Genomic DNA, 21,013 nt, shown 5'->3' with positions numbered 1-21,013 from the left:
AGAAGGTGGCTCAGTGGGTAGAGTTCTGGGCCTGGAGTCCAATCTGGCCTGAAACACTTCCCAGCTGTTTGACCCTGGGCATTGAACCACTGTCTGCCTCAGTTTCCTCATCTATAAAAGGAGGATTACTGATAACACTTGCCTGCTAGAGTTGTGACCTGTAAACTGCTTTATGAACCCCAAAGTGCTGTGTAAATTCGAGCTGTAATCAGCTGGTCTTATGTAGACCTGGGTAAGACTGTTTCTTTATAATCATTGGGAATCTTCAACTGGTGCCTTTCCGGGATACAGACTTGCTTTACGAAGAGCTTTCTTCACAACCCTGTGCATTCGGTGAGTTGCCAATCTTGATTAAAACAGTCTAGTCCCATAATGTATAGGCTATTCTATTTTGTCTCTAAGGAAATCAGTAATATATTATGGAAACTAATCTCAAAATTTTTTTTTTCATAAACCAAGCCTCAGGTGACAAATGCACCTTCCTCCAAGTCGTATCAGGAAGTGACAGGAAGAACTTTACCACAATCTAATGTCATATAGGGGCATAGAAGGTTTTTCCTTATGGATCACGAACTGTATGAGCTTTTATGGCACGTAGAAGCAAAGGCCTTGTACCCAGGTTGAGGGACTGTTTATCCCCAGAGAGGGTGAGCCTAGGAAAATGGGCCCACATCAAGCAACAGCAAGGCCACATCAACTCATGAAACTATGTGCCTGGAAGGATGGCAGTGCCCTCTACAGAAATAGAGAAGTTTGAAGGAGGTTTGGGTTTGGGGAGAGGTGGGGAAGATTTGAGTCAAGTTTGGAATACACTACGTTTTAGATGCTGGTGTGGCATATCTGGTAGGCAACTGTAGATTTGGGACTAGAGTTCTGGAGAGTGGGTATTGGGGCTGGATCCATGGATTTGGAGGTCATCTCTGTAGAGGTGATAATCAGACATTTGAGAGTGGAGAAGATCACCGAGAGAGTATAGAAAGAATAGAAAAGGCCTTAGGGACAGTTATACTTAGGGATTCAGGAGTGGAGAACAGTAAACTAAGCAAAAGATATTGAGAAAGATCCATTTAAACAAGATAAGAATCAGAAAAAAAAAAGAGCAACATCGTGGGGAGGCATGGAGGTTGGAAGTGCAGAGTAAGAAGGACTGAATAAGTAATAATAACAAAAATTGAGTAAGTGAATGCTGCAGAAAGGTCAAGTGGGAGGAATAGGAAAAAAAGCCATCAGATTTATCAGTGAAGACCTCATCAACCAGTCCATTCGTGGTCCTAGAGAGCAGGTCATGAAACAGAGACGTCAGGGGTATAAGATTGCCTGTGCTGTCTGGGTCAAATTGTCAGTTAGTTTTGTTTCATTATTTTTCTTTGTGACAAGAAAGGGTTCGATATGGGCATGGAGCATATCAAAACTCAAAAAGCGTTGAAAAAACAAATAAAGAGGTCACTGGGGACCTTTACGAGAGTGGTCTTGTTATCATAGTGAGGTCAGAAGCCAGACTGCAAGCTGTATTGAGGAGTGAGTGGGAGGGTGGTGAAGAAGGAGATTATCCAGTTAAAGGCAGGGAGAGAGATATTGTGAGAGATTTGAAGATTAGAGAGGGGGAATTATCAGTCGGGGCAGACTTCTGGATAAGATGGAAGGGACAGGCTCAAGGGCACAGTGGAAGGAGTTAGCTTAGATAAAGAAGGACCAACTCATGCTCCGAGATAAAGAGAAGATGGGGGAAGCCAAATTTTGAAGTATGGAGGATGAGAAAATTCTCAGTGGGTGTCCTCAATCTCAGTAATATACATGAGGTCACCTGATGGTAAAGTGGGGAAGAAGGCAAGAAAGGTTTAGAATAATCGTTTGTGGGAAGGTGATAGAAGTAGTCAATCGGAGATGAATAGATGATTTTTCATGCACTGGAATTTGGAGTGAAGCTATTCATGTGATTTCATGTGATTTCCAGCAAAGTCCAATGGCTTGGGAGTAAGAACTAATGATAGCAAGCATCCGTGTAGTGCCTTAAATCTGTGAAATGCTTTAAGTGTATTATCTCGTTTGGTCCTCAGAACAACCCAGTAAGGTAGGTGCTATTATCCCCATTTTAGTGTCGAAGAAACTGAGGCAAATAGAAGTTAAGTGACTCACCCAGGATTCTCACAGCTAGCAAGTACTTAAGATGGAATTTGAACTCAGGTCTTCCTGACTCCAAGACCAGCACTTTATCCACTGGATCATCCACTGGCCTTTTTTCTTTCTGTATTTTTAAAAAGTTTATATAACATGAGGGATTATCTGTTCTTTAAATATTTGCTAGAATTCACTTTTAAATTCATTGGGGCCTGAAGTTTCACATCCCTTCCCCCTGCCCCACAGTGAGAGTTAATTTATGACTTTGTTAAATTTTTCTTCCGGAGGTTTGGTTATTTGTTTTGTTTCCTGTTTTGCAAGCTTTAGTTGCATTTTTGGTAGATTGCTCATTTTAGTTAGATTTTCGGTTTTGTTGTCTTATAATTTGGCATAATAGTTCTGGGCAATTTTTAAAAATTTCCTGTTCATTTGTGAATTCCTACTTTTCATTTTTGTTTTTGTTAAATTTTTTGTTGGTCAGCTTAGCTAATAACGTTTGTTAGTCTTTTGTTCTGTTTCATTTGGCACAGTATCATTCTCAAGGTGGTTCAGGGACGTTACTTAGTCTTGACCACTCCCAGTGTTCTGTTGTCAGAAGTTACGTGTTAAGTATGTCAGAGGATAGTGAAATATTGTGCCATTATCCTTATGAATCCTTCCGTAATCTAGTGTCTTTGGACCTTACGGGGAGGGATCACTTCTGGTCATGGCCAAGTCTGACTATGTCTTTCTACTACTCAATAAATGCCAGTGACTCACTGTTGCCTTTAGGATCAAATATAACTCCATCGTTCAACATCTAAAACCTTTCATAACTTTGCCCTCTAGCTGTATTATATGTTACTACACTTTACACACAGCCATTCAGCCAAATTGTCCTCCTTAGTATTCCTTACCCATGATTCATGCTCCGTCTCTTTGCACTGTCTGTCCCCTATTTCTAGAATGCACTCTCTCCTTACTCCAGCTTCTTAAGACCCATTTCCTTTAAAACTCAGATCAAGCACCACCTTCTACAAGAAGTGCCTCCCTCCTCCTTCCAAACTCCTTGTATTTATTTTCACGTATGTTACATTGGTGGTTTGGGGTGTCACTGTTCAGGGTGCATTTGGCTGGAAGACACTTCTTACCTTCCTTTCCTCACACCATTTTTGTCTCTGGCAATTTAATCAGCCACACCCTGTTAAAATAATTTGCTCATTTGTTTAGCCTGGGAGCAATCTAAAGACCCCTCAGTTGCATCTGATCCCCTCCTCTGCTGCTTTGTGGAGCTAAAAACACAATTTCAAGAGCCCCCCAGTTAGGAAAATCCCTAATATTTTGGCATAGATTTGTCTCTGCCCTGATTTGAATTTATGTTTATTTCTAGCTGACCCCTGGCCTTTTTATGGTTGTGGCAAAAATCCAGGTAACCAAAAACATTGAAGGTAAAGTCAGTTAATCAATAAACATTTATTAAGTACCTACTATGTGCCCTGTACTGTGCTAAGCACAGTGGGGATACAAAGAAAGTGGAAAAATATTCTTTGCTTTTGAGAATATGTTACAATATTTATTAAAAAACAAGTACTAGAAGGAGAAGTTGGAGAAAGAACTGACCTTTTCTTGGAATTTCCCTCGGCCCTTGAAGAGGTCCAGGTACAACCAATAGCTTCAGCCTTCGACACCTGGAAGTACCAGTGACCCTCCTGGATCTCTCGCTTCTCTGTTGCAGTTTAGCCCACTTTTTCTTTCTTCTTTTGCCTGTCGTTTCTATGCTGCAGATTCTTTCTGGCTCAACTCTTGATGTCTCCTTTCTTCCTCTGAGTCTGTCTCTTTCATGCTGTGTGTGTTTCTTGAAGAACTCCAGGTGTGACTCAGATCCTGTTTTGGTAGTCCCACGTCTCTCCCAAGACTCCAGAGGCCCAAGGCTGGGGGTGATTTTTGAGGTCAGGATGACACACACACTTCTGTACAAAGCCATCCATATATCCTCCTCATTTCAGGTAGCTGTGGACTGGGTAAACTAGATCTGGACTCCACCTTTGGGCTCTTCTTAGTCTGAGACAGGTAGAGATGCAGACACACACGGATGGACAGATACACACAGGACACACATACGTACAGGGCAGGAAGGCTACACAGATGTGTATGTTGTCGCCATTTTGCAGGTGGGAAGGTTGAGATTCATGGTGGTTGAGAGACTTGACCGATGCTAAACAGCTATTGGTTGTTAGAGCTAGAATTCAAATCCAGGTCCTCTGACTCTCTGAGCACCCTTTCTATGACACCCTTCTGCTTTCTACCTATTAATGCTAGCTAAATATTAATAGTGATTGATAAACTTAGGGCCATAACATGTTCAGTGACTTGAAAGCCTCAGAGGAGAGATGAGATTTGTTCTGCTTGGGCTCAGAAGAAATTGGAATTGTGGGCTGAGGTTACAGGGAGGCAGATTTTGACTTGATGTGAAGACTTCCTAATGGTGAGAGCTGACCAAAAATGCAATAAGCTGCCTTAGCGAAGATTGAACTCTCCATCACTAGAGATTATCAAGCAGAAGCTGGATCACCATTTGTTGGGGTTATTACAAAAGGGATTGCTGCTCAGGTACAGGTTGGACCAGATGTGGCCTCTGAGCTCCCTTTAAGCCCTGAAAGCCTGTCTTTCTACAAATTGACAGGGAGGCATTTTAATTAGGAACAGTCTATGTTTGGGGCAGTGGAGCTGGGGAGGCCATAACTGTCAGACATTGGAGACCCAGGGCATTCCAGAAGCCCTTAGTTGGTTTGCTCAGCCAAAGTGGATTAAGTAGATGCCATGTGTAGTGCTCAGGGAGACGACCACGGATGACTTTCTGCCTCCCCCTCTATGCAGAGCACCTCAGTGCCCATTTTGTCCAGTTCCTGTTGGATGTTGTTGAGGATGGTCTGCCCTCAGACACTACTGATCAGCTGCCTGACCTCTTTGTCAATCTGCTTCTGGCCTTCAATCTGCACATTCCAGGTGAGAGGAATCTCCATCACCCCAAGGGGCTTAGAAAACTCTCAGGAGCGAAACAGAGCCTTCCCTCTCCTCAGGGAGCCTCTGATACGAAGCCCTATACACTCAGTGAAGGCCTGATTAAGTTGGGGAGATAGTCCTGGATGGGGAGGAGGGAGACATGACCTCCTATCATCCCAGATCCCTCATGGACAGTCTCTCTGAGTCTGTTTTTCTTCAGACCCAGAAAACAACGTCATCATGACCACTGTCAGCAAACGTTCAAATGTCAAGATCTTCACAGAGAAGCTGCTGTTGCTGCTGAACAGAGGGGGTGAGGTGGAGAGGAGGGGAGGGCCTGGAAGTATGTTGGGAGGAGGAGCTGGGGATATTCTGGAGGGAAATTCCTTTTCTCTGCCCTTGTCCCCCTTTTCTCCAGGGCTTATAGAATGCTAGGGGAAGAAAGGGGGGTAAAGTGTCTGGAAGGGGAGAAAGGCCCCAGGTAATCCTGAGGGGTGGGGAGGAGGAAGGCCTTTAGATGGTGACAAAGGCCTGGAAAATGAGGAAGACAATACTCAAGACTTTGTTCTGCCTCACTCCCACCCCCATCTCCAGATGACCCAGTACGCATCTTTAAGCACCAGCCACAGCCCTCTCACTCAGTCCTCAAGTTCCTGCAGGACGTGTTTGCATCCCGGGAGACTGCTTCCATCTTTTATCACACTGACATGATGGCCTTGATTGACATCACTGTGCGGCATATCTCAGACCTATCACCTGGAGACAAGGTGGGCCAGTGTTTACCCAGCTCCTCCTTGTGAGGGATTTTACACACACACACACACACACACACACACATACACATACACATACACACACGGGTAGGGGGTAGGGAGGAGGGCCTTTGGGCAGTGTATTGAGAATCAGGTATACTTTAAGACCAGCCTGCACCCAGTACTTTAGGAGGATAAATCTGTTGCCCCCAAATCCATCATAATTTTTGTTTCAAAGCCAGGCATAAGAGCTATGGAACTCACCCATACACTGAAGGCTATCACTGGTTTGGGGCTTCTGCATTTGGAATTATCTGTGGTTTCAGGGTCCTTATTTGTGGTGGTAATGGTGGGGGGTTTTCTCCTACTCCCAGCTATCCTACACCTATCACCTCCTCCTGCCACACAAACTAGCACTCAGACTCAGATGAATGATACCACTCTCTGGCCTGGCTTCCCTCCCCAGCTGCGCATGCAGTATCTGACTCTGATGCACGGCCTCATCCGCTCCACCTCCTACCTGCAGCACGGCCACCGGCTGCCAGACCTGCGGGCCACCCTGAGGCGCATCCTGTCTGAAGAGGAGGGTGGACTGCAGAGCCATACTGACCAGACCATTGTCCGCCACATGTGCGAGGAATTCCCTGCTCTCCTCTGCCCATCTACCAGCTAACCCTCAGCCCCTCACCTGCCTCTGCCTCTGCTCTCGGCCATCTTCCCTAACCCCAAGCCCCAGACTCTTACCCTTCAATGTCCACTCTATGACCTGGAGACTTCTGGGTGAGGGGGCTTGATGCCCTCACCCTAGGCCTTGGGGGCCCAGAACGTTTTGCACAGAGTTGCAGGATGGGGGGCATGAAGCTGAGCCGGTCTCAATCACCCCCGTTCCCCCCCCCCAAAAGCAAGAAACACTGGAAACACTGGGAAGGGCTAAGGCTCTCTGGGTATTCTTTGGTACAGCGGAGGAAGGGGAGGCCAAGAACAAGCAACAAAACATTGGAAATACTGTGGGGTTGGGGAAGGTTCTGGGTGTTCCTTGGGGGGTGAGGGACTGACACTCCCCCAAGGCCTCTGTCTTCCCTGTCTTTCCTCCCACTGCTGCTTATTACCTAGCCCTGCCCACACTGCTCTTGTGGCCTGACAGAGAGCATACTTGCCAAGCCCTGGCCTGACCTTATTGAGGCTGCCTCCATTATTCCCTGCCTATTCTTCTCACTTGCCTTCTTGCCTTAGCTTTGCCCCCCAGCCTTCAGGGCCCACCTGTCCTCCCACCCTCTCCCAGTGCCCCTTGGGATTGGGGTCTGACCCCAAGTTGGGAAGGAGGCAAAGGAAGGGAGCCAACAGACCCTCTTGTGGGCTGGGAGCCTTTGCCCCCTGGCACTCAGGGGTCCATTGTAGCCCTGCTCCACTCTAAGATGGTCTGACCAACATCAGGTTTTGTTTTCTCTGTAAAAAATGTACGAAAGTTCAAAGGGACGTGTATTTTCTTAACTGCTTATAGCACAGCCAGACTGGAAAATAGATGAATAAATCACTCACGAGCATCCCCAGGCTGTGGGACCTTTCTGCCTGGTCTGCATCTGGGAAGTGAGAAGGAAGGGGAAGGGAGGAAAAGGACTCCCACCAGGACTGGGAAGCATAAAATCAGAGAATTTACAATGGAAAGAAACCCATATATTAGAAATGATTTATTCCAAAAGGCTCATTTTATAGTTGGGGAAATGAAGGCTTACAGAAGAGAAGGGACTTTCCCAAGGTCACGCAGCAAGGAGCAAAGCTAAAAGTTAAATCCAGGTCTAACTAAATCATTTGCTCTTTATACTCTCTTTGAAAGTCAGGGGGCTGATGCAGTCATAATGGATCAAGGGAAATGTTCAGAGGCCCTAATAATTGTTACTTGTGTCTGTGACAATGACCTAAACCTTAGGGAGCCTATTTGGGGAGAGGAGGTTGTGTCTCCCCTTCACCCTTCCTGCCACCTATTTTGGGTCGGCCTTTGACTTCCTCATTCAGCCTGAGGGAGAGAGCTCAGACAGAGCTCTGGAGAGATTGTTTTCTATGATCCTAGGGTCTATCCTTTCTCTCTTTCCCTGTTTGGGATGGGGGTGGGAAGCAGGTTCATCCTGAAATCCCATCTTCCTCCTTTCATATCTGCTTTCTACCCACCTCCTCCCCTTTCTGGCCATTAGTACTGATGTCCTAACCCTGTGAGGTAATAATATGTGGGGTGGGGCAGAATATCTTGCATTTATGAGAAGAAGGTTTCTCTTTCCATAAACTGCCCACCTCCAATCTGCCCCTCAAATCGGGGCAGTCTTAACCATTGGAGGTCAGGATAGGGAGATGATTTACTGGGAGACTAAGTTCATTTGCTTATAGCTTGTCTGTCCTCACCCCCAGTGCACCAATAAAGGTGGGGGCTAAAATCAGAATTTTAGAACTGGATGGGACCCTAGAGATATAGGCTAAACTTTTTTTTTTTAATAATAGAGGATGTGACTTGTCAATTACCTAGGTAGTAAGTAAACAGATCCAAAATTCAAATCCAGGTCATCTGACTCCAAACTTGTCTCTTTCAACCAGACTGAATTTCTCTGTGGGTGGTATGATGGTGGGAAGTAATGTTTGGAGTAGAAGGTTCATTTTGTAGCAGCCCCTCTGCCTTCCCTAAAGGCATGTGTGGAGCCAGCTCACCCTCTTGTGCGCCCTACAGGCCAGGGCCAAGGATGAGTTAAGTCAAGAGCATGCTGCTTAGGCCTCTTGGCCTAAGCTTCCTGTCTCAGAACAGGATTCTGTAGAGGGCTCAGATTCCTAAGCCACCAACAAAAGCCCATATGACCAGGCGTGTACTCCTGTCATCTATCCTGGGCTTGCCATTATCTATGTGACCTTGGCCAAGTGACTGCTGTGCCTTAGTTTCCTCATCTGTAAAATGAGGGGGTTGGAATTGGTACTTTGGGGAAGGCAGCCACCTAGGATACAACACAACACAACACAATGAAGGATATTTTTCATAGCTTTTACCAGTATACATTTCTTTTCCCACTTTAAGTTTCTTATTAATATCTTTTATTTTATAACACCAACAACTTCATTTCTGAAATATATATCCCTATCCAGAAAGCCATTACTTGTAAAAAAGAAGAAAAATTAGAGGTGTAAAAAGCAATTCAGCAGAACTAACCAATATGTCAATGGAGACTGGTAGCATATGTAGCATGCTCTCCATAGTCCTTTTCCAAAGAAGGGAAGGAGATAAGTGCACATATCTGTAATGCCAGTAAAGCTCTCTTTTATCATGGCCCTGATAAGGCAAGCACCATGTGATGGAAAGGAACACAGCCTATTAAAGCAACGTTTACTAAGCGCTGTGTATGGGTGGAGCCTTGTGCTCAGTGCCCATAAAGATCTTACCTTTTACAGAGCCCAACCTAGGGGATGAGGAGGAGGGGAATATGACATACAGACAGAACGGTATGATACTGAAAAAAGGCCCTAAGGGAATCCAAGTAAGGGGAGAGAACATCCAGCTGGAGAGGATAGGGAAGACTTCCTAAAGGAAGAAAGATTCCAATAATCACCGGATGGAGTGCTTTTCGGGTATGGAGGCTGATCTGCACAAAGGCAGGAGAAGCTAGGACGAGATTGGAGAACGCTATCATCAGACACAACTGAATAACAACACATCGCCTATTTCTACTGCAGTAGATTGAATTAAAAGGAGTAGTCTTTGAGAGTGTGACACTGGGTTTGAGGAGATCCTTGTGAAGGAAGGAGGGCAGGAGGAGCTCAGCAATGACCAGCAGTCTAGTTAGGTTGCTGTCTATGGTCTGTGAAAGGGAATGATGTGAAATAGGGCTGGAAAATCAAGTTGGAGCTAGGCTAAGGAGTCTGGTTTTTATTCTAAAAGCAATAGGGAGCCAAGGATGTGCAGATACTTTGTCTTGGGTCTATTTGTACTAGACAACTTCTAGAAGTCCCTTTTTAGCAATAAAATATGTATTATTCTATGGCTTAGCATTCAAGCCTTCCACAACTTCATGATAATAACTCCATTGTGGAGGTAGGGAGGAAGGCTTAAATATTTAATAGCACATATAGGTGTGTCCATGCACTCAACCACAGGCACCACCATCTAGCCTTAGACAGGACCACAATACTCAGCCAATCAGAAAGCAGCACCACCAGGATGCCCAAGCAGGATGTGGACCTCAAAACAATAGGAGGGACTTTTCTTTAGTAGGCACCTTTGCAGTAATAGTAAAGAACTGACCTGAACCTGAACTTCGGACAGAGAGAGGCTTATTATAATAGTAGCCTACGTCTAGATTCTGGGGTTCCTTATCTTAACTCCCACTGGCACCAGCAAGTTGAGTTCCCTAGAGGGTGGCTAGCTACATTTCCACTTCAGAAATCTAACGGTAACTATAAGGGGTTGTGAAGGAGGCATGAGCCTCCGTGGTGTGTATTCTCCTCAATATTAATTACCAATTGGAGTTAGTCTTACCCAGTGATTAGTGCTTCACTATCAATTTAACCAACTAACATCAATTAACTTTTATAGAGAGATATTTACTGAAAGGATATAGCAAGAATAGAAGTATAAAACATCCTTTTGAACTGGGTGCACATTCTTTCATATACCACCTTAGACCCTAGGGAGAGTGAGCTCAAGTTTCTACAAAGTATTTGTCTCACCAAGTTCACACCTAAATGTGACATAGCTAATTAATGAAGTCACCCAGAAAATGGCACCAGAAGCTGTTGGTTGGGTCTGACTCTTGGCTGAGTTGAATCTTGTAGGTCACTTCATAATGGACTCACTGCCAGAAAACTCTGGTATGGGTTCCAGGTCCTGGACCTCTAGTGGCATACTCTTTGGATCCTTTGAAGCTCACAAAGTCATATTCCTTCGCCTAAAAACAGGAAGGAATAGGCACAAAAGAGACAGGCACGTGAACAAGGCTGATGCATCCATGGACACCTGTTTGGAAGACAAAGGTCAGAGGACTTTCTTCCCACCCCAAGAGTTATAGTATTTTGTCCTCCTCCCTTGAACACAGGAAATTGAGAGAGGCTATTGTCTTCATTGTAACAGCTAGGTGGCACAGTGGATAGAGCCTTGGGCTTAGGATTGGGAAGATTCATCTTCATGAGTTCAAATCCAACCTTAGAGACTCACTAGCTGTGTGACCCTAGCTAGGCAAGTCATGTAACCCTGTTTGCCTCAGTTTCCTCATCTATAAAATGAGCTAGAGAAGGAAATGGCAAACTACTTCATTATCTTTGCCAAGAAAACCCCCAAGTGGGGTCATGAAGAGTTGGATATGACTGAAATGACTGAACAACAACAACATGTGGGTCTGCACTTTAAGAAGATTGCTTTGACAGGTAAGAGGAGGATGGACCAAACAGCAGACTCTAGAGATAGTCCAGGCATAGGCGATTAGGGCTTTTACCAGGATGGTGGCAGTGTGACAGGAGAGAAGAGGGGCATATATGAGAAAGGTTATAAAGATACAATCAATAGGACTTGGAAACAGATTGGATGGGGGGCAGTGAGAGAATGAGAAGTTGGAGATGACACTGAAGTTTCAAGCTTGATTGGGAGAGTGGTGGTGATGGAATCCTAATAAAGCTACCCTCAGCTCCAATATTCTAACTTCCTTATAGGCCCCACTGAACAGTAGGCCCACTGCCCCTACCTAGCCACTCCCCCCCCCCACTCAATATCCTAACTTCTTCAAATATGCCTTGTTGCTCACTAGAACCACAGGTGTGTCCATAAGCTCATATTTCTCACAGAACAGCAGGTATGTCCATGTGATGGGATCCCAGACACTGCCTGTAGCTAGCCACTGCCCTCAGACCCATTTCTCATATTTCCCACAGAAATAGCAGGTGTGTCCATGCACTCCACCACAACCACATCCATCTAGCCTTAGATAGGACCACAATACTCAGCCAATCAGAAAGCAGCACCCCCAGGATTCCTAAGCAGGATGTGGACCCCGAAACAATAGAAAGGACTTTTCCTAAGTAGGCACCTGAACAGTAATAGTAAAGAACTGACTTAGACATAGAGAGGCTTATTATAATATCATTATCATACATACATACCCCCCCATGGGTTTTTCTGTATGCATTGTGGGTAATCAAATGTACAGTGCCATTGTGGCTGGGGCCCCTCCCCTATTACCTAATCCTTTAACAAACCCCTCCTGCCTTTTTAGTATTCATAATTTCTGTTACGTAATTGCATCTTTACCCTATAAAAATCCATCTTGCTTTCTCTGAAGTTGCTGGTTCCTCTTGGAACTTAGCCTGCTTCATGAGAGGTGTCAATCTCAATAAATGCCTATTCTTGGATTAGAGGTGGTCTGACTGAATTCTTTGAGACAGTTCCACCACAACACATCATGAAACTGCAACACTTTTGGGGGTCCCTGGGTGGGCACAAGTCTAAACCACAACAGTTGTGTTCTCAGTTGTAACAGCGAAGCTTAGAAGGGGAGACTTTTGAGGAAAGACAATGAGTTCAGTTTTAGACATGTTGAATTTAAGGTATCTTTGAGATATCTGGTTTGAGATGTCTAGTAAGATTCCTTCTTCTAAAAACATTCTTTCCAATATTTTAAGACAGCTGTCTTGTTCATTTCATAGATCTGAAAGAGACTTTGGAGGCATTTCCCTCCAAGTCCCTTATTTTACAGATGGTATAGGGAATTATGTAATAAGCATTCCCTAAGTACCACTAGGTGCTATGCTAAGAACTTTTAAAAATATTATTTCATTTGATCTTCACAAGAACCCTGTGAGATAAGTACTATTATTCCCCCCATTTTACATTTGGAGAAACTGAGGCAAACAGAAGTTACCTGACTTGCCCAGGGTCACATAGATAGTGAGTGGCTGAGGTAAGTTTTAAACTCAGGTCTTCCTGATTCCAAGCCCAGTGCTGGAATCGCTAGAGCTACTAGCTGCCTCTGCTGAGGCCTGATGAGAAAACTGAAGCCAAGGCTGAGGAAGAGACTTGCCCAAAGCTACACAGATGATATGTAGCAGAATCAGAATTTGAAACTATGTCATTTGACTTCAAATCCAGAATACTTTCCATTATTCCACACTCCTCCTTAGATGGTGGCTATGTCCATCATTGGTCATTACAATTACACAGACTGTTGAGCTTTCTTTTAGTGTTATTTTCATTTACAGTTTGTCATTCTTGTATATATTGTTCTCCTGTTTCTGTTTACTTCACTTTGAATGTAAGATCCTTGAATACAAGAACTATTTTTCATCTCATCTTTTTCCTCAACATCTAGAAGGGTTCCTGGGACATAGGAAGTGTTTAATAAATGCTTATCGAATTGAACTTTGTTATAAAAGTCATGGGCTGGCTTGTGATCTTGATGATAGTCAGCCTGTAGGATGCTGGCTCTTGTGTGTGTCATGGAATCTGGACTGCTTCACCTTAGCTTTCTTATATTTTGTGTTATCCCCTTCCGTCATAAGCCTCCTGCTACTGTGGCTAGGTGGCAAGTCTGCTTCTCAACAGCAGAGGGAGTCAGAGTCCTGTGCATTTGTAGATGGGTCAGAATCCTGGGTATATGTGTTGAGAGGACTTGAAACCTGAGCATTTGGGTCCTTGGAGGAAGTATGGCAGGCACTATGCTGGGTACTTGGGATACAAGACAAAAAATGAAATAACCTCTATTCTCAAGAAATTTACATTGTATACTTGAAGACAATCCAACATGCACATATGTAAGTATAAACAGAATAAACATCTCTAGATAAATGCAAAACAAACACAAAATAATTAAAGAGGGAGGGCACTAGAAGTTAAGGGTGGGTGGGGCTTAGGAAAGGTTTGGGGTAGAAAGTGATGCTTAAGTAGATCCTTGAAGGAAGTAGGGGGTTCTTTACAACTCTGACTACCAAGAGGCAGTGTGACCTAATGGAGAGAGAGCTGGCCTCAGATGCAAGTAATCCTGGGTTTTAAAGCTGTCCCTGACACCTACTGGCCTTCCCCAAGTCATTTAACCTATGCATGTCAGAATAGGTGACGATCTGTTTCAATAGAGGAAATGCCTTATGGAGATGAAATCCCTGGTAAAGCCACAGTTTCCATTTATTTAACACCTCATAATTTACAAAGCCCTGTGTTTAAATCAACTCTGTGAGGAGGTAGTGTAGGTATTATTCCCCATTTAACTCAGGAGGAAATTGAGATTCAGAAAGATTTGTCTAGTGCCTCACAGCTAGTAAGGACATAATTTGAACCCAGGTCCTTTTGAATCAAAATACAAACTTTTTTCCCCTAATAATTCAGGAAAAAGAAGAATCTGAACTGGGTCGAGAATAGGACCTCAATACACTTTAACAGAAGCCGAGAACCTTCACGGACCCACGCACATCAAGAGCAACCACTAAACTGGGCTTCGCGAGGGGTCCAAGAGAGTAACCAACGCCCACTAGGAATAGTAGTAGTCCAGGCTCTTTATCCCCGCCCATACCTTCTCCAACCCAGGAGGTGGAGGTAGGAACTCGAACGAAACCTCTGATTGGCTGGCGATGATGTCATAGGTACCACAGCCCAGAAAGCCAAGAGCCCTGTGGGGAGGGGAGCCAAGGCTTTAGGATTCCCGGATCGCATCCCTAGGATCCTGGATCAGGATTACCCATTACCTCCTCCACCCTTTCCCTGAGTCCGGACGTCTGACACTACCCTTCCAGCCCTTGGGTCTGGCCTTTCCCCGCCCAAAGTCTGAATACTAAAGTGCCGCAGAGGGACTCTAGCTGGCCCAGAGCTAGCGGAAGTCTAAACCGTCTGGCCATCTCCTTCTTCCCCCTAAGTCCTGAAGACAAAGAGGCGAGCGCCTCTGGGGGGCGGGGTCTCTCATTGTGCTAATGAAACAATGTATTTCTGATTGGAACTTTGGATATCGACCTTCTCTTCTATTTGCGCCTCCGCTCATTAGACCACTGGGTACGGATGGTGCCAAGAGCAGCCGCGATCTGGGAGGAGTGGGACTGTACCATTAGCCATCACCAATGGGATTAGGGAGCGGAGGGTTATGATAGTGTCTCCTGTCTCTTAAAGAGTTAAATGAGGGGGCTTGGATCACTGGATTCTTGGAGCGGCCTCTTTCTGGACAACCCTACCAGGCCAGCGTATCCCAAGTGTTGTTTACCCAGCCTGCCACTGGGCGGCCGCTGGCTTCTCAGTTGCTTTAGAGTTCGCTCTCTTCTAACGCTCCACGCCCAACCCGAGCTTTACTAGGAAGAATGGGTGTGGGGAAACATCATCGCACGGTCTCCGGCAGACTCAGTGAATGTTAGATTGGCAGTTTCCAGCGATTAGGGTCCAAACTGTTGCCGGTTTACTGCAGTGCCCAAGACCGCGCTCTATAGATGCTCCGCCCCACATCGACTGGGGAAGTAGTCCAGCTCCCAGAGTTTTATTCTTCCTTCGGACTACACCCTTCAAAGTCGTTAGAGCTTATCTTATGGTTACTTATCTTACATTTCCATGCATCTGAGGGTGGGGGACACATGAGGAGTTGGTAGAGGGTCATGGAAGTAGAGAGGGCAGAGGAGGTTTCTTTCCCCTTTTTGTCTCTATTTGGGGTCTTCCCTCCAGAATAGAAGTTGTCCCTCTGCAATTCACACTTTCCCCTTCATTATTTTAAGGGGTCTTTCCCACCCTGGACTAAAGGAGAGAATTTTTTGTCCCTATTCCCATTGTCCTTCCGACATTCCCAAGGGAAACTCCCCAAAAGGCACAAGCTATGCCCCCGCTACCACGCTCCAACTTTAGATGCAGGAGACCGGACGCTCCAGGCACGGAAGGCTGGGCTGGAGGGTTCTGGGCACTAACCCTTCAGCCCCTCTGGGGCTCCAGGGACCGTGGAGTGAAGGGAAAAGAACTAAATGGACAGAAGCAAAGTTCGCCGGGGGAAGAGAGAGGGACTGAAGCGGCGTAAGTTGAAAGTAATGGGAGGAGGCGGATGACAAGGAGAGCGGAAGAAGGCGGGTCGCTAGGGACTCAAACCGAACGGGTTCATTCAGCACCATAGCCAGCGCCAATGCCCTCAATCAAGATGGCGGCAGAAGCATCTGGTGCTCAGACTGTCATGCGCGGCGGGCCGTACCACCGGGCTTCGGGGATCGGGGCGGGGGCGGAGCGGACCATCGGGGCTACCGGGAGCCATGTTGGAGCTGCGGGAGGCGGCGGCGGCGGGGATGCTGTGGCGGGGGCAGCGGGGGCCAGGGCAGTGGGCTCAGGCTGCACCGGCGGCGGAGTAGATGGTGCCCGAGGGGCGGCAGGGGCGGGGGCGTGGAGCTACAGGGTGGGGGTCAGGGGACTGGGGTGGGGGCCCGGGAGGCGGCGGCTGCGGCGGGGGCGGCGGCGGCGGGGGCCCGGGCGGTGGGGTGGGCCTGGAGCCGGGGAGAGGGACGGGGGCAGCAGAGTCCAGGCCGGGGGGCGGGGGGCCATGACGGAGCGGCCGCCGTGCAGGGGGCTCCAGAGCCGGCCGTGGCTACTGCTGCTGCTCCTGTTCCTCCTCCTCTCTTTGTTCCCTCTCAGCCTGGAGGAGCCGGGGGGCAGCAGCGACGAAGGCCGCGGCCTCAGGGCCCGAGGAGAAGCGGCCAAGGGACCCAGGGAACAGGGCTCCCGTGGAACCTTAGGTCTTTGTCCCGAGATTCGTGGAGCCCCGGAGGCTGTTGGCAGCGTTGGTGTCGCCTCCCCTCGGAACCCTACGACCCCGGAGGGACAGCGGCTTGGGGAGGGAGGGAAGACTGGCCCAGGAACTAGAAGCGGTGGCCATGTCCCCTCAGGGCTCCCCAGGGGGGCCTTGGGTCTGCGCCACACTGAACAGGGTCTTCAGCCCCAGGAGGGGTCCCCGGGGACAGGCTCTAGGGAGGAGCGGTCAGTGGGACCGGGGTCCGGAACCCTGCTATGTTGGGCTCGGGAGGTCATATCCTGCGGGAGGCCGGGTCCAGGGCGCTGTCTGGCTTCTGGGGGTCGGTCCCCGGGGCCCTTGGCCTCTGGGAGGAGAGGCCCGCCCCATGCCGGTAGTCTCCCCTCGGCTCTTCCCTCCAGGCTCCGCTTTCCCAGCTCCTCTCAGGCTTCAGAGTCTGGTCAAAAAGTGCATAGAGGCGGCCGGGAGAGGCTGGGGACTTTACAGGCTGTGAGCTGTGGCGACGAAGTATCCCGGCTACGGCGAGTTGGCGAGCCGGCTTCAGCACCACGAGCTTCGGGGACAGCTCCCGACACCATAGCCCAGCGCAGGCGCCTCCGCCCGCGCGGCTTGCTCTGCTGTGCGCCCCCCAGCGTTCCCGGTACCCGTTCTCGACGTGCAGCGAACCGCCACCCTCACTTTCCCCAGTACAATTACCAAGCGCTGGTGGCTGAGAACCAAGCACCCGGCACTCCCGTGCTGAGCGTGGCGGCCCAGGACCCGGACGCAGGGGAGGCTGGCAGGCTAATCTACTCCATGGCGGCGCTCATGAACAGCCGCTCCATGGAACTGTTCCGCATTGATGCCACCAGCGGCCTGATTAGCACTGCCGAGCCACTGGACCGCGAGAGCATGGACTTACACTACTTTCGAGTGACAGCTCTGGATCATGGCTCCCCGCGCCTGTCTGCCACTACCATGGTGGCTGTCACGGTGGCTGATCGCAACGATCATTCACCCGTATTCGAGCAGACAGAGTACCGGGAGACAATTCGGGAGAATGTGGAGGAAGGGTACCCCATACTACAGTTGCGAGCCACGGACGGGGATGCAGCCGCAAATGCCAATATCCGATACCGTTTTGTGGACCCACCTGCTGCACAAGCTGTTTTTGAGATTGACCCTCGCTCAGGCCTCATCACCACTAGCGGTAGAGTGGATAGGGAGCAGAAGGAAAACTATGAGCTGGCCGTGGAGGCCAGCGACCAGGGTGGGGAGCCAGGGCCCCGTTCTGCCACTGTGCGTGTGCATATCACCGTCCTAGATGAGAATGACAATGCCCCCCAGTTTAGTGAGAAACGATACCTCGCCCAAGTAAGGGAGGATGTGCGTCCACATACGGAGGTGCTCCGCGTTACAGCCACAGACCTCGACAAGGACACTAATGCCCTGGTCCATTATAATATCATCAGTGGCAATAGCCGGGGTCATTTTGCCATTGACAGTCTCACCGGCGAGATCCAGGTGGTGGCCCCGCTAGACTTTGAAGTAGAGCGAGAGTACGCCCTGAGGATCCGAGCTCAGGATTCAGGGAGGCCTCCTTTGTCCAACAATACTGGCCTAGCCAGTATTCAGGTGGTGGACGTCAATGACCACGCTCCTATCTTCGTCAGCACCCCCTTCCAGGTGTCTGTCCTAGAAAATGCCCCTCTGGGCCACTCGGTCATTCACATCCAAGCTGTGGATGCTGACCACGGGGAGAATGCCCGGCTGGAATACAAACTGACTGGCATGGCCCCAGACACACCCTTTGTAGTCAACAGTGCCACAGGCTGGATTACAGTAAGTGGGCCCCTGGACCGGGAATCCGTAGAGCATTACTTTTTTGGGGTGGAGGCTGTGGACCATGGTTCACCCCCACTTTCTGCCTCAGCTAGTGTTACCATTACTGTCATGGATGTGAATGACAATCGACCAGAATTCACCCAGAAGGAGTACCACCTTCGGCTGAATGAGGATGCAGCTGTGGGTACCAGTGTCCTTAGTGTGACTGCTGTAGACCGAGATATCAACAGTGCTATCAGCTACCAGATCACTGGGGGCAATACCAGGAACCGTTTTGCTATTAGCACGCAGGGGGGAATGGGACTGGTCACACTAGCCTTGCCATTAGACTATAAGCAGGAGAGGTACTATAAGCTGATATTGACTGCTTCAGACCGTACCCTCCATGACAACTGCTATGTGCATATCAACATCACTGACGCCAATACTCACCGGCCAGTCTTCCAAAGTGCCCACTATTCAGTCAGCGTGAATGAGGACAGGCCTGTGGGCAGTACAGTTGTGGTCATCAGTGCCACAGATGATGATGTGGGTGAAAATGCTCGAATCACATACCTCTTGGAGGACAACCTTCCCCAGTTTCGAATTGACGTAGACTCTGGAGCTATCACACTGCAAGCTGAGCTAGACTATGAGGACCAGGTGACTTATACGCTAGCCATAACAGCCAAGGACAATGGTATCCCTCAGAAGGCTGATACCACCTATGTGGAGATCATGGTCAACGATGTGAATGACAATGCCCCCCAATTTGTGGCCTCTTACTACCCTGGTGTCATTTCTGAAGATGCTCCTCCCTTCACCAGTGTCCTGCAGATCTCAGCTACTGACCGAGATGCCCATGCCAATGGCCGGGTCCAGTATACCTTCCAGAATGGTGAGGATGGTGATGGTGACTTCACCATTGAGCCCACCTCGGGTATTGTCCGAACAGTGCGGAGGCTAGATCGGGAGAGTGTTCCCGTGTACGAACTGACTGCCTATGCTGTGGATCGGGGTGTTCCCCCACTGAGGACCCCTGTTAACATTCAAGTAACTGTCCAGGATGTTAATGACAATGCTCCAGTATTCCCAGCGGAAGAGTTTGAGGTCAGGGTGAAGGAGAACAGCATAGTGGGATCAGTAGTGGCTCAAATCACGGCGATTGACCCCGATGAGGGCCCTAATGCCCAAGTCATGTATCAGATTGTAGAAGGTAACATCCCAGAACTCTTCCAGATGGACATCTTCTCTGGAGAGCTGACAACTCTCATTGACCTGGACTATGAGGTACGACCTGAGTATGTGATTGTGGTGCAAGCAACCTCAGCTCCCCTGGTTAGCAGAGCCACTGTCCATATACGCCTCATTGACCAGAATGACAATAGCCCTGTCCTCAAGAACTTCCAAATTCTTTTCAATAACTATGTGTCCAACCGGTCCAACACTTTTCCATCTGGTATCATTGGACGGATCCCAGCCTACGACCCCGATGTCTCTGACCGCCTTTTTTATACCTTTGAGCGAGGCAATGAACTAGAGCTGCTTGTAGTAAACCAGACCAGCGGGGAGCTTCGACTCAGCCGGAAGTTGGATAATAATCGTCCACTGGTGGCTTCCATGCTTGTGACAGTAACAGGTAAAGGGCCCAACTACACTCATGGGGAGGGAAATGGAAAAAAGCCTCTGCAGAGTTGGCTCTGGAGAGGGCAGGCAGGGCTAGGATGTTCTTAGCCTCAGCCTTCCCTTCTCCTTTAGGGGAATGAATCAGATAGCCATTGGTACAGCAGGGTTTGCCCTCCATTCAGTCTGGGTCAGTGGTCATCATAGTATTATAGAAGGTGGAGCTGAGAAGACCTTTAGAGATCCTCTAAGAGGACTTGGAGTCAGGAAATCTGGGTTCAAACACTGACTGACGCTTATTATCAATAAGACCCACAGTCTGTTTATAGTAGTTGTTCCTTAAGTTAAATGGTATAGAGGCAGGAGATTTGTAGCAAGGAATAGTAGAGAAATCCTACAATGCCTTGTCTGTCTTATTCTGGTTACAGCCTCTCTGCCATCAACTCCCATATGGTTCAAGAGTCTGTTATCTCATGAGTTGTGTGGTTTGAAGCTAAGTTGTGCCTCTCTAAGAAATGGACTATTTCCTGGGTTAATGTGTGTGTGTAGGGGAAGGCCTGGGCTTGGAATCACAAGACCTCTATTTGGATTCTGGGTCTGTTCCCTCCTCCACTGGCTGTGTGACAGTAAGCACAGAGTTGGAGACACTTTCCTTCTCTGGGCCTCAATTTCATTATTTGTAAAATGGAGTCAGCTTAGATAGTCTCTAAGGTCCTTTTCAGGAACCTAGGGACTCAAGGACTCTGGTGGCTAGGGAAGAGTTGGCTGGACCTCTCTCCAGGAGGGCAAGCTCCACTTTCCAGGTCATACTGGGAAAAGAAATCCCTGGATACCTCCTCTGTGCCTAGCACAGTGAATTGTGTATAGTGGTGGATGAATGAATTAGACAACAATCATTTATTAAGTGCAATTGTACACAAAACACTGTGCTGGGGTGAGTGAAGAATATAAAATCTACAGAGGGGTGGAAGATGGGGTATCTTAAGTCACCCCTCAGATCCTCTTGAGGCGCCTTTAGTATATCACTTT

At 48.0% G+C, this 21,013-nt stretch overlaps 2 protein-coding genes across 2 annotated transcripts in view; both read left to right on the top strand.

Moving 5' to 3' along the window:
• NCKIPSD (NCK interacting protein with SH3 domain) overlaps positions 1-7,401 on the top strand; it is a 29,475-nt gene extending 22,074 nt beyond the window's left edge. Inside the window, exons 10-13 of the mRNA XM_036739471.1 lie at positions 4,975-5,103; positions 5,321-5,413; positions 5,695-5,867; positions 6,319-7,401. Coding sequence (XP_036595366.1) covers positions 4,975-5,103; positions 5,321-5,413; positions 5,695-5,867; positions 6,319-6,525 — 602 coding nt within the window. The 3' untranslated portion in view covers positions 6,526-7,401. The remainder of the gene's footprint in view (positions 1-4,974; positions 5,104-5,320; positions 5,414-5,694; positions 5,868-6,318) is intronic.
• Positions 7,402-15,958: 8,557 nt separating this feature from the next.
• The window catches only part of CELSR3 (cadherin EGF LAG seven-pass G-type receptor 3), a 39,884-nt gene continuing 34,829 nt past the window's right edge, over positions 15,959-21,013 (top strand). The window contains exon 1 of the mRNA XM_036739623.1: positions 15,959-20,000. Within this exon, the coding sequence (XP_036595518.1) occupies positions 15,959-20,000 (4,042 nt within the window). The remainder of the gene's footprint in view (positions 20,001-21,013) is intronic.

The sequence above is a fragment of the Trichosurus vulpecula genome, chromosome 9 (genome assembly GCF_011100635.1).
Source record: "Trichosurus vulpecula isolate mTriVul1 chromosome 9, mTriVul1.pri, whole genome shotgun sequence".
Taxonomy (NCBI): domain Eukaryota; kingdom Metazoa; phylum Chordata; class Mammalia; order Diprotodontia; family Phalangeridae; genus Trichosurus; species Trichosurus vulpecula.
This window is presented reverse-complemented; position numbering and strand designations above follow the sequence as displayed.